Below are 14,431 nucleotides of genomic sequence, written 5' to 3' on the forward strand. Positions count from 1 at the left end.
CAATGTGGCAAAAAGTCTTTATGCAATTTTAGATTATTTAACATTTAACAAAAAAATTCAAGTTGTTGAGTTTTTTTTCTCCCACATTAAGTGGTTTCAATTAATTTTTATTTTTTAAATTTATTTTGTCAATTCAGATTTTCTCTTAATTCAGAAAAAAAATCTTTTTTTTTTCCTTTTTCTCTTGGAAGGAGTTCTAAAAAACAAACCATGGAGCTTACATAAAATATATCTGTTTTCTAAAATGTCAATTTTCATTATATAAGATTTTTTATTAGCTTTTCTTTATGATTTTAAGTTTAAGTATTTTACATTTTTCCCCAGTGGCTCAATTTTATTTTGAAAATCTGAGTTTCCTGTCCTTTGATTTACTTCTGGAGTTTTCCTGATGTTTGACCTCTTTCAGTGAGACCTTCAGTGACCTCTTTAGTGAGAACACAATTATTCATCAACACTGCTATAAAAATATGACTAAATATTATAAAATAATGTCTCTGGCGCCCCCTTTAGATGCAAGCGTGACATGTAAACACAAACATTCAACAGAGTGGATCTGAAATCTGTTTTAAAAGATAAGAAAATAGTCTTAATTGGATCAATAAAGAAATTCTGTTTTCATTTCTCTATTTGCCTTTTTTCCTTCAACATTTTTTGCTTTTCTTGTCCTTTAAATGTTTAAATGGACACAGATAAAGTGTTTATTGTAAAATGTGTACAGGAGAGCTTTTATTTTGAAAAGTTAGTCAACAGTTTGATATCTGGCAAGTAAAAAAAATGTAAATAAATGGACTCATCAAGGGGAAAAAGACAAAAAACAATAAATAAGAAAAAAAATAATTTATTATTTTAACTAGTATTTAATTTAACCCCTTAACGCCTACATTTATTTCCAGCTATGAAAAAATATAAGTTTATGTTTTTGCTTTTAAGTAGATTCTACATTTAGGTCATTTTGGAGCCAGATTCATATTTGCACCAACAGGTATTAAGTTTTTTTTTGTTTTTTCTTATTAAATTTCCCTTTAGATCTTAAGGACATTTTTGTTTGTTTTTTGTGGTTTGATTAACGTTTCTGTTTGTCTATAAATGTATGAACTTTATGTTGAAGGTTTTGAACGCAGAAAACAGACATATTTCGACATGTAACACCTCGCAAACGTGAGTTTTGAGATCCGGACCATCTTCCCACGGCTACGTCGGAACACGCTGCGGTTGGCCGCTCATTTCCCGCCGCTCATTTCCCGCCGCTCATTTCCCGCCGCTCATACTGGGCTGGTTGGCCTTTGTCCTCTCCAGAGCGCTCAGAGCGCGGGACAGGTTGGCCTTCTGCCTGTCCAGGCTGGAAGTGTCTCGTGTTTGGATGGTGATGCTTCCACCGACTCGACTCCGCTCCAGACTGGTGGAGCTGTGCGATTGTCCAGTCCTCTCTCCCGTTGACGAGTCGGCCGGCCTCAGCTGGTTGGCTCTGCCTCTGTCTAAAGTGTTGACTGTGTTTAACTGGCTGCTTCTTCCTCGCTCCAGAGTTCCGCTTCCTCCCGGTTGGGTCGCTCTCCCCGTCTGCTGATTGTTCAGGGTTTGGAGCTGGCTCGTCCGGTCCCGCTCGGGGAGTTTGGGCTGACTGGAACCGATTTTGTTGGTGCTGAACGTTTGTATCTTGGGTTTGTCTTTCTCGCCGTCCAGACCGGCGTCCCTGCGCTGCAGTCCAATTTTCTCGCGCTCCAGGCTGCTCTGGATCTCAGCTCTCCGGGCCAGAGCCTCTCTAAGCTGGTTCCGGAAGATTTCGATCTTCTCCTGCAGCTCCTGCAGCTCGCCCTCCCACAGGCTGGTCTGCACGGCTTTGTTCCCGACGGGAGAGAGCACCAAACCCGCGGAGGCCAGCGTGGAAACGGGACCGCCGTTGACGTGGAGGCTCATCTGAGCGGGGGAGGCGAAGCTCCCCAGACCCAAACCCCCCAGGCCGAGGCCGGGCCGGCCCACCATCCCGGGCCGGCCGCGCACCGAGGCGGTGTGCGTGCGCAGGCGGTAGCTGTGGAGCGTCTCCAGGTCAAAGTGGACCCGCTTTTCCTTGGTTTCGTGGGACGGGGAGGAGTTGCCGGTGCCCCCCGCTGTGGTGGAAGCAGGGAGGGATGAAGTGGGAGACGGAGGAGGAGGGGGCTGCTGCTGCTTCCTGTGGAGGGTGCAGTTCTCAGAGATGCAGGAGGACGGGCTGGAGGGAAACGAGCATGAGAGGGAGGAAACACATTCAGTTTCAGGACAGAAACATGTCTGATGTTACAGTCAGAAATATTCATCATGAACTTTTACAAAGGAAAAAAATCTGTCTCAGGGAAAAGTCATTTCCAAGAAATAATTGGGAAAACTCTCAAACCATGACAGCAGAAATAAATAAAATATTTGTATTTTAATAATATTATACAAGAATAAAAGAGGGAAAAATAAAAAACATGAAAATTATATTTATGTTAATATTGTATAAAACTTTTGTTTTTTGGTCAAAGTAACACTTAAATTAGCAAAATGACACAAAATTGTTGTTTATTTATTTATTTATTTTTATTTTTTTTATATTTTCTATTTTTTATTTTATTTTAAACTTCTAATTTCATTTAATTATTTTTTGAAATTCTAATTTTTATATTTTAAAAGTTATTTAAAAAAATCTAAAAAGTACAAGCATCCAAAAGTAAAAAAAAAAGTTTTTATTTTTTCTTTTTAGAAAAAAATTTAAATCGTTTAGTTCTAACATAAAGTGTCAACGACACAAAGATGATCAATCGTTTTCCCACAGAAATGGAAAAAACAAAATTCAAACCTGTGAGCTTTTTTAAAAATTGTTCCCGTTCTCCTAGACCAGAAATGAAAAACGTATTCCATTCCAACATTATTTATATATATATTTTCATATCTATTTCATCGACTCCACAAATTGTCAGTTTTAATTATGAAAATCAACTTTTTCCTCATGTTTCATTTTTTAGTTTGCCTGTAAATGTGTCAGAAATAAAGTGATATGATGTGAAGCTACATCTAAACTAAAACAGAGGAACTGAAGTTCTGTCATGTGTAAAAATAAAAGCAAATATAAAAAATCAAAACAAGTATTTGATATCACACAGTTGCCAAGCAGCTGGTTTAAAAATAAATTTGCATGTGATACTTTATGGCAAAATTTGCCTTTAAATTCTGAAAAAATATTTAAAGTGGTGTTTATTTATTAAAACAAAACTATTTAATATACAATTTGATGCAAACATGTTTAAGGTTTATGATTTTTTGGGGGTTTGTTTGCTGGTACATTTAAGACGGTAGAGCTAAAAGGCAAATTCCTCTCCACAAAAATGTGATTATTATGGGAGAGTAATTGGAAAAATACAAAAAAGGTAGAAACTAAATTAGGTTATAGAAGGAATGGGAGAATACACTTGGAAAGGAAATGAAGTTACTGTTGTTGTTCCTTGTAAAGCAGGAATAGAACGCATAAAAATATGTTTTCTTCTTTTTTATAGCCTAAAAAAAAGATATGAGACTGTATAATTCTTTTTTTGTCAACAATAAGCAAACAGCTTTCTGTCAGTCCATTTAAAAAGTTTATTTTTCTTTGTAAATTACATTTTATTTCCATAAGGTTGCCATGGTTACGGTTTAACGGAAGGAAATATTGGGGAAAAAAAAGTGTATGATAAAAAGTGTCTTCCCAAAAATTAATCGCAAACCTGAAAAAAAAAATTAATTGCGATTAATCGCTATTATTATTTATTAAGTCTCAGTATTTACCGACCATTTATTATCTGTGAAAAATCACAATATGAAATCATGCACAAAACTCTACAGTTTTTAAATTATTCCTGTCAATTAATTGCACGACAAATCTGATTAATCTCACTTTTGTGTTGGGATTAATCACGATTAATCGCAAAGTATTACCAGGTAAAATTTATTTTTACAATATGGCACCGAACCATGGATCATATAGTCCACTTTTTTTTTGAAAAAGTGATCTAAACCACAAAAATATCAAGAATAAATTACTAAAAACTGATTAAATATTTATTTATTTTGTAAGTTACCACGGTATAAGCGGGATAATACCTGACGAAATGTTTTAACACACCCCGTGGAAGCTGGAGTTAAAGTGAAGGAGTATTTCTAAGATTCATTTGCATTAATATATATTAATGTGATAATGTTCATGCCTTAGATTTTATACAAACAGAACTTTTATTTTGCTCCAGGTTCACAAAAATTGAACAAATAAATACTCAGAAATGCAATGTTGAGCTTAATGCCACAAAAACATGTGAAAATGATGATTTCTATCAAAGCAGGTGTTTAAAAACTCAATTTAACCAAGAGGAAAACCATGAAAAAACATAAATGAACCAAAACTGAGAACAAATAGTAGAGAATAGGGAGAAAAACCAAAAAAACTGAACTAAAAATACTTAAATACACTGAGGATGATTGACTTAAGTGAAGACAGCTGTGGATAAGGATCTAATGGAAAGGAGTTAGTGATTGGGACAAAACAAAAACTAAAAACTGAATGTGATCCAAGAAAACGTACAAGAGTACAAACCAAAGATCACAGTTTTAATCTCATCTTGAACAGGAGTTACCAGAATTTTACTGTTATTTAAATAAAGTCTAAATAGGAGAGAATGAGAAATTTAATGCCAGAAAACTCTTAATTTGTTGGATGGTTATTTTCTACTGTAACATTTTTTTAAATTAGTTATACGGCAGAAAGAATGAAATGAGCTCATTACTTTTGGTCGAAGCCGGTCAGCTCCTTCCCCACGTCCTCATATGTGGTGTTGAGAGCTCTGTGGATTTTCTGCAAGACAAAAACGACAGTAAAAATCGGTAAGACAATATTAAAACTCCAAAAAAAAAATTAAGGAAGCTGCTGGAAATGATTATTTTTACTCTTCACCTCATTTTGAGGGAAGGAAAGCTGGAGAACTCATTTGAATAATTAAAAACGAGGCAATTTCTGCATGTTTGAAAAATGTGACGAGTCAAAGTTAAAGACGGTTAAGCTCATTTGATGAAAGTATCAAAGGCTGGTTTGAAAACCTCATCATTAGGTGTGAGGGCTGCGTAATTTACATAAATCTCCCGGCGTGTGTGCAGCCAGGAAGTAAGACTTTCATTCCAGATAGGGATAATCTGGAGGGACCACGTCAGACGTCACGCTTCCAGATAACTGGTTTGTGAGGAACGCTGGAGGCCGACTAGCTGCCCTTTTAGAGAGATGAAGCAAACAATGTGAGCAGTCTTCATTTTTCAAATGCTGCTTCCATTATCTCCTCAGCAAAATATATAAAAAAAATAAAAAATCGCCACAGGCATCTTATTTATTAATGGCTGGCGTTGCATAAAAAACATGTGACCTTTAAATTCCCACTTTGTTGTTCTTTTTTTTTGTCATTCATACACACAAAAAAAAAAAATAAAACCCTCCAGCTTGGGCTTTTGGGGTGTGTAAATATACTTAAAATAAAAGCTGATTAGAAATGCAGCCACAAACATTTTATGTAAATAGTTTTTAATGGTTTAATTATTTATAGGCGACATTAAATTCAAATTATGTGATTAACATATAACTTTATTTGCATTAATGAATGCAATTACTGTCATAAATTTAAAAAATTCTAATTTAATCTGTCCATTGTGATATACAGCCTAATCAAGGATAAGGAGAAAATAATGGTGTAAATTAATGTGGTAGTACCAAGTACCGCCAGTAGGGGGCGAAAGATGTCTGTATGAGAGGCAGCAGGGATCTCCACCTTTGAAAGCTGCATGCATGTCCGTGTGCTCTCACCTGGCTGGTGTGCAGCCAGTACTGCAGCGTGTGCGAGCGGCGCAGGCGGGGGATGACCAGGTGATAGAAGGTGTGTTCACCTGCCAGGGTCAACAGGGCTCCGCCCACGCCGATGCACAGCAGCACAAACAGGCCCGAGAAATGCTGGATCCCCATCTGCAGAGTCTGAGGAGACAATCCAACAAGTTTGATGAGACACAGATGCTGAAGTTAGAGTTGAATACTCTTTTATTTTGGTAAAATAAAATCTAAACAGCTTTAGTCAAAAGTAAAAGTTCCTCTTCTCAGTTTTTACATGTTTTAGTTACATTTTATTGTGATCTATTTTATTTTGCTCTAATCTGGAAAACTTGGTAATACTTTCTTTTACAGTATTGTATTTATTGGGTATTTATTGTACCAACATGGTACTTTTAGCATCGTTTTAGTGTTTTATTTCTTTCAAAAAAGAACCGTAGTGCTCTTTAAGTGTCATCTAAACACATTTTAAATTAATTACATTTTTAACCATAATACTACTATTTATTAGTAGGATACACAACCAAAGCATCGACAGATAGTAACTTTTTTTCACACAAGCGAAAGTATTTACATGATGTTAAATATGTGGCATTTTTCTGAGTGTAAGGCGTCTCTGGGTAAAGTAAAAAAACACCAAGTCTCCAGTATCCTTATTTATTTTTTTAAGGAATATTTTGTTCTCAAATTCCTAATTTTTCAGTGAATTTCAAAAGTGTTTTTAGGATCTTCCTGTGTTTTTATTTTCCATTTCGTCACATAAACCACATCTGAAAATGAAATAAATTCATTTAATTAATTAAATTGTCATATTTTGATCTATGTTTTATGACAAATACTTTTTATTATTATACGGGTTAAAAACTTCCCAGCCAAAGGGATGGTGTAACATTTTATAGTGAAAGTGTTCTGTAAAGTCACACTCTTAACAGTGCGATCAGTTGAGACGTGTGAAATTTGATCCTTTGGGGGAGGGGTGAGCTGCAGACACAGCTGCGTCGGGAACCATTTGGTGGTTTAAACCCCCGATAGAACCCCCAAACAGGGAGGCATTTTTAGAGTCTTTGGAATGACTCGGCCGGGATTTGAACTCACAACCTTCCAGGGTGGACGCTCTACCATGAGGCCACTGAGATGGTCTGTTATAACAAAGTTATGAAGTGATTAGTCAAAGTTTAAAGCTTATTTCTGTGAATGACTGCATTAACAAACTCATATTTGAGTGGAGTTTGATGCAAATGGAGGATGAAATGCATTAACTAATCATTCAGATTTACAAAATTGCAAATTTGGCCAATACGAGAGTAATTCTGACATTATGCACCTATTTTAGCTGAAACAGAATAAAGCCGCTTTAACGATGTAATGGACTAGAGAGAGAAAAGGAGGACAGCCAAGTTAAGATTAATAAAAAGAAAGCATTAAGCAGGGAGAGAGAGAGAGAAAATAATGATTTAAGTGCAATTTGCTTCACCCAAATCCCCCCTGACACCACGTCTATCTACTGAATCTTCCTTGTGTTCGGAGGAGGCGGCGGGGGGCTCTTCCAGTGCTCCATAATCACGTTTTCTCCACCCAGCTCATTTATGAACTGCCTCTGATGGCAATTAGCCCAATGCTGACTCGGCAAATTCATCAGTGACAAGAGTGACCCTCTTTCACTTCCTGATCCAGAGGGCAGGTCCGCGCTAATGCCCTCCTTCTACTTTGTTCTGAAGAGCGCACTCTCCATGCGTCAGATGGGATGAAGACAAATAACTTTCTAGTGCAGGGTGAAGTTAGGGTTGCATAATTGCATTTTGAACCATAATTCAACTTTCAAGTGGGATTTAAAAAGGATGTCTGGAGGGAGCTGAACGGCCTTTTTGCTCACAAACAAGAGATAGAGACACCGAGCGTGGTCGTTGTCTGGAGAATACCACTTCCTAAAAAGAGGAAAGAGGAAGGGAAGAAGTCCCCCGTTACACACCCAGAAGACAAATCAGTATTGATGCCCCGAGAGTTGGTGCCCGAAACTGTGGTTAAGGTCAGTGAACAGGTCTGACTTTATGTGATTTTATGTCTTGGTGTGTATGTGAGGATGTCTGTATGCGTAGCTGGCGGCCAATCTTTTCAGAGTCCCAGAGGGAGATTCATTTATAGAAGTACAGAGCAGCAGGCTTGGCTTTACACACCACACACGTACAGAATATGAACACTTCCACTGATGACTTACCTCAGTCACCGCAAAGACTCTCTTTCCGCAGGGCACAACCTTATACCATTTGTCATGTAGCATGTCCATGAATCCATCAGACTTGTAGCGACTCACGAACTCGGAGACGTTGCGGGTTAACGGAGAGCCCTGGGGAAGGCCTATACCATAACCTGAAAGAGGGACAAAGATGTAAATACGGACGCCACGGGCAACAGAGCGGGAGACCGCGGCCGTGCTGGAGGGGAGAAATACTCCAGAATGTTCTTTAGGAACAAAAGTGTCAAACGTTTTACAGATTAAACCATAATTCTTACAGTTTCTTTTATGTCTGAAAGGTTACTATGTAACTTTTTAATAGGGGTGTTGGAAAAAAATCGATTTGGTAATATATCATGATATTTCATTCGGCGATACTTGTTTCGATTTGTTGACAACATGACATTTAATTAATTATTTATGAGCAAACATAGTTCAGCTTCTCATTTTTGACCACTTAAACCCCTAACTGCAGCATTTTATTTCTTCACTCATACTTTTAGAACCTTATTGGTTATTCACTCTCTGCTTTTTTTTCTATATTGAAACATACTTTCTTGTTGAAAAAATATTGACTGATCCCTTTAGGACCAAATATTTCTTAATTTACAAAAATAAAAGTAGTAGAATTTTCTTGAGTAAAAGCAGTTTGTATTTGATACAGTTGCAGTGCTTAATGTTACAATCATTCAATAAAATAATTTTATCAACATGAAAGGTGAATTAATATTCAGGTAGAGTTATTTTTAATTCATACTCCTTAAAGAAAAGTGTAAAAAAAAAACATTCTGGGATATATTGTGATCCGTATTGTACCGTGATTCACATATCGCGATATTTACAGTATGGCCAGACTCTTGCCAATACACACTCTTATGACAATTATTGAGTTTAACTAACACCAGTTATACCTTTATTTAAAAAAAGAGTTTAGAATCAACAAAACACAGCGCATAAAAACACAAAGATTTCGAAAGAAATTAATACCTTCAGCATTCATGAAAATATCAAACATCACTGTTGCTTTGAATCGTTTAATTCCATTCATTTTTTATATTTTAGATTTTTTTTCTAAACTACAAAAAATAAACTACATTACACTAAATTACACTAAAACAAACTACAGTAAACTACAATAAACTAAACTAAACTAAACTAAACTACACTAAACTACATTACACTAAACTAAACTACACTACATTATAATAAACTAAACTACACTAAACTAAACTACAATTAACTAAACTACATTACACTAGACTAAACTATAACAAACTAAACTAAACTACACTAAACTACAATAAACTAAACTAAATTACACTTAATTACACAACACTAAACTACAGGACACTAAGCTAAACTACAACAAACTAAACTACAATAAACTAAACTAAACTACACTAAATTACACTAAACTAAACTACACTAAACTAAACTACACTAAACTAAACTACACTAAACTACATTGAACTAAATTACACAACACTAAACTACACTAAACTAAACTACGCTAAGCTAAATTACACTACACTAAACTAAATTACAGTAGACTATACTACAATAAACAACACAAAACTACAATACACTAAACTACAATAAACTAAACTACACCACACCACATTAAACCAAGCTGAGCCTCCCTTCCTTTAGACCCTCCTTCTCCTTCTTCTGATTCTTTTCTCTTTATCAATCTGTGTGAACCTTATGAGTTTACACAAGAGAAAAGTGTGAAAATGTTCCTGTCTGTCTGAGAAAAGAGTGTAAAGTGTTCAGTGAGGCGTTTTACTGCCTTAAAACATCTGTAATCTGACTGTGGATTTCACTTGCAGTATTTAACATCAGAGTTCACTTGCAAGTGAACCAAGATCCTTGTTTACAAGCGGAACATAGTTTTCTACTTGGTACCAGCCAGGGTTCAATCCAATTCTGTTTATTTATAAAGAGCAAACTCACACCCGAGGTTTTCTCAAGGGGCAAAGCAAAGGGCAGATCAGGCAAAACAAGAGATTTTTAGAGGAAACAAACTCTGGTTTGGACCAAACAGCCGCTGTGGCCCCACTCTGAGTCTCTCCGACCTCTATCAACGCCTGCCAAGTATTGGATTATTACAGAATAGATGTGTTGTCACATTATTCCCATCATGCACCACGTTGTGTAGATATTTATGTGATGCCCAACCTCTCTATGCACAAGACTTTTCCAGTTCAGCTGCCATAAGGAGATGAATAAACCAGTTAGGGCTCCCACTGTGACAAAGATGGCACGTTCAGGGCTGTATAATGAGCTTTAATCGGTTTCTCATTTTTCTGACTATAAAATGATAAGTAGTCCTCCAACCATGGTTTTCCACATCACACCAGAGAAGACAGGCATTGTTAAAAAGGTGTTCCTTTGGCCAGGTACATCCCTCTCAATGCAGCATTGCTGAGTATTTTTGTAGACTTTATAAAGAAATTCAGAGCCTCGTGTTCACATACAGTACACGGCTGGTTTCATGTCGTTTCTGTTTTATGTGATAACTGCAAATGGAAGTGTCAGCTGGTTCTAAGAAACCGAAACCCCATAGACGCCTTTTGAGAAGCTAATACTCAGTTGCATTCGTCAGAATAACCATTTTTATTAATCCTATTTTTTTTTTCAGGATTTTTTTTTCCAGTAATGTAAATCAGGGTGACAAACTCAATCGCACAAGGGGCCAAAATCCAAAACACACCTTAGATCACAGGTCGAACAGGATAAATATTTATTAAACACTCTAAAACTACAGTTTCAAAACTTTAAAACCATAATTTTTTAATATAATTATGAACTAATATTGCTAGTGTGAAGGCTGTAAGATGAATTTGAAGTTGATAGCTGAAATCACTGAAGCTAACAGCTGAAAAGGCGGATGCTGATAGCTAGCTAAAATATTAGCTAAATGCAAAAGTAGCCTAAAAAACTTAGGTTAGCCAAAATAACTAGCCTGTAGTTCAATTTCAAAATAGCCTAAAAAAATGAAAAAAGCCTAAACTAGCCAAAACAACTAGCATATAAATATCAGCCTCTCTCCAAAACAGCCTAAAAAACTTTTAAAAAGTCTAAATTAGCCAAAACAGCTAGCATATAGCGGAAATTTTAGCTAAACTACAAAATAGCCTAAAAGATCTTGGTAAATGTCAAAATAGTCCAAAAAGTTAGCAGAATTCCCATTTTTAAAACTTTAAAACAGTAACATTTTAACATAATTATGAACAATAAAAAGGCAGGAATATTATTCCAGAATAAATCAACTTAAACTTTAAATAATTTTCAATATTTTACTCTCCATAAAAATATATTTTGTCAGAATTTTTGAAGTTAGAAATAAGTGCAAGATAACTTCAGGTCATGAATAACAATAAAATAAAATGATAGAATTACCCAGAGGGCCGGATCCGGCCCCCGGGCCTTGACTTAATTTCTAAACTGGTCTATTGGATGCCTCGATCAAAGAATGTGGTGCCTGCTACCAACAAGGTCATTTTTAGCTTTGTTTTTCTGGTCGATTAGATCCTGGAAGATTCCTCTAGCTGGTTTCAACCAGTCTGGAGCTCCATGTGGGTTAATGTGACAAAGCATTCATCAATGTGTTAATCAATGTGTTAACTTATAAAAGTGTAATGACAGAAATAACATTTTTGGGAATTATTATGGAAGAAAAGCTAACTTGGAAATCCCAAGTCAACATTGTCAAAACCAAAATAGCAAAAGATATTGTAGTATTACACAAAGTAAAAGGCTTCTTAGACAATAATTCACTATATCTATAATACAATTCCTTGATTACACCAATTTTTGGGGTAGAAATTATAAAACATATACTCATTCATATACTCAAAGCAATAAGAATTGTCACAAGAAGTAATTATAGGGACCAAACTAATCCATTATTTACAAAATTCAAACTATTAAAATTTTACGATCTTGTCAACTTTAATACTTTTAAATGTATGTATAGGATAAATATGAAATGCCTTCCTCCAAATTTAATGAAAAGATACATAAAGGAGCAAATAAATGGAATAAATTGAGAACCGAAATTAAAAACACCGCAACAATATCAAGCTTTAAAAATTAAAAACAGTATAATCAATGACTTTAAATCTATCTAGTGTAAATATAAAGTACTTATCCTAAAGGTATGGTGTTCATTTCACACTGGTTGATGTTTGTAACTGTACATTTTTGTTATTTCTTTCCTAAACTTCTTTTATTGGATCCTAAATCGGCAGAATGTTTTGTGTTTTTCTCTCTTTCTGTTTAATTTATTGATTTTACAAAATAAATAAATATTCAATCTGTTTTTAGTACTTTAAGCTTGTTATTTTTTTTATTTAGATCGCTTTTTCACAAAAGTGGAGTATTTTAACCATGTTGCGGTGCATTGTCATGTCATATAAACTTCATTTTGGGATTATTCGTTAATAAAAAGTGGTCAGCAAATATTGTAAATAAAAAAAAATTAATCAAAGTTAATCGTGATTAATTTTGCCCCAGGTTTGTGATTAATTCGTTAATTTTTTTATTGATTCTCTGCCCTAAAAAAAACATTAAAATCATCCAACGTTTGACATCCACTTAGTGTGACAACGTCCCACACATAGAATTTGAAATATTTCATTAACAGATTATTGCAAGCCTGGTTTTAAGTGGTGGAGGTGTGGCCTTCCATCAAGCTCACTCCTGATTGGCTAAAGTGATTGCCACAAAAACAATGACTCGGACCGACTCGGACCAGTCACTGCTTACTGACGCCGTCTAGTTCCAATATGGTGACATCTGTATAAACCGAGACCTTCACGCCAGACGTCGACTGCTTCACCTCCTCACCACAGCCCCTCCTTCGTATGCGTCTTGAAATTCCATTTAAATATAAATCGTATAAGAGTTTGTCATCCTACTGTTGTCAGATTCCATAAAAGTCGCCCGCACAGCATCAAGTGTAGCCGGACCCCCCCAACACTGACCTAGCCTGACCTCATCAGCAAAGCCTTAAGCAGCAGGAACCTCAGTGGAGCTTACAGTATGACGCAAGACGTACACTCAGAGCTCACTTCACACGAGTCGCCCGCAGATACAGAGTCAAAACTAAAGCAAGTACAAAAGACCAAACATAGTTCAGTTCCTCTGAACATGATTTGAGGGGAAGGACAATCCCTGAGCACAGAAAGCTTAACATTTTCCCTTTTTATGAAGCTCTCTGAATGAAATATTAGACCTTTTGTTGCAGTACTGGAGGTGGACCACTTAGGTCTTTGGTCATATCAGCACTCTGCATGCATAAAGTGCCAATCCGGTGTAATACAATATTGATTAAAGGAATCCAGAGTGTTTCACTATCCGTAGTTTCTCAGATGCTGAACAAGCTGCTGGCCATAAGAAGCAAGATCAAAAAACATACTATTGATTGTAACGTCAAACAATAAACAGTAACTTTTTAAATTTGGAAATACAGAATCGTTTTAGGGCCATAAAACTATTTGTTTCATATATGATACGTACATTTATCTCATTAGCATGATTCAAACTTTCCATAAAAACCATTAAATAGACCTTTGTCCACGTTTTCTTAGAAGAAGGTCATTTCAAAATGGCTGCTTCTATGAACAGTTTTGGCGGGAAACGTTTTTGCTAACTTTTTTCTTTTACTTTATGGTGAGAGTAACTAATCTGTGGTTATTCTTGTATTTAAATGAATAATTTCTGGATTGAAAGAATGCAAAATGTCTTATTCTTTATAATACAGCTACACCATGTCAAAAATGTTTGTATCAAATTTGATACAGCGGGTAAATAAGGTATTGTATGACATTGTAAATGATTTTAGGAGAGATTTACTCAAAAATAATTACATTTTCTGTCATTTCTTAGATGTAGTGGAGTTTACAGAGTTGAAATTATGTCTGGATAGACCAGAGGTCTGCAACCTGCGGCTCCAGAGCCACATGTGGCTATTTTATCTCTCCATGGTCGCTCTCTGGGTGAAGAAAAATAAAATAGTAATTTTCAAAAAATTGAAGATAAGCTATTATTTTAGCTACATGCTAACATCTTTAGCTAATTTGTTATCTACTGGGGATTTTAGGCCAATTTAGAGTTTAGCTTCTATTTTAACAACAAACATTTTTGACTAATTTAGTTTACTGATGAGTTTTATGCTAATTTGAGGTTTAGCTAATAATTTAGCAACATGCAGATGTTTTCTGCTAATTTGTTATCTACTGAAGTTTTTGGGGGATAATTTAGAATTTGGCTTCTATTTTTGAACCAGGCCGACATTTTTGAGTAATTTAGCTTACTGAGGAATTTTAGGCCATTCAAGTAGTAATTGA

The 14,431-nt window shown here is 35.6% G+C and overlaps 1 protein-coding gene across 1 annotated transcript in view; it reads right to left on the reverse strand.

Annotated features, from left to right (window-relative positions):
* Positions 1 to 229: 229 nt before the first annotated feature.
* The window catches only part of grin3ba (glutamate receptor, ionotropic, N-methyl-D-aspartate 3Ba), a 162,543-nt gene continuing 148,341 nt past the window's right edge, over positions 230 to 14,431 (reverse strand). Inside the window, exons 9-12 of the mRNA XM_024273088.2 lie at positions 8,061 to 8,212; positions 5,828 to 5,992; positions 4,767 to 4,834; positions 230 to 2,206 (exon numbers count right to left, since the gene is read on the reverse strand). Of these exons, the coding sequence (XP_024128856.1) occupies positions 1,249 to 2,206; positions 4,767 to 4,834; positions 5,828 to 5,992; positions 8,061 to 8,212 (1,343 nt within the window). The 3' untranslated portion in view covers positions 230 to 1,248. The remainder of the gene's footprint in view (positions 2,207 to 4,766; positions 4,835 to 5,827; positions 5,993 to 8,060; positions 8,213 to 14,431) is intronic.

Source organism: Oryzias melastigma, linkage group LG22 (assembly GCF_002922805.2).
Source record: "Oryzias melastigma strain HK-1 linkage group LG22, ASM292280v2, whole genome shotgun sequence".
In the NCBI taxonomy this organism is placed as follows: Eukaryota; Metazoa; Chordata; class Actinopteri; order Beloniformes; family Adrianichthyidae; genus Oryzias; species Oryzias melastigma.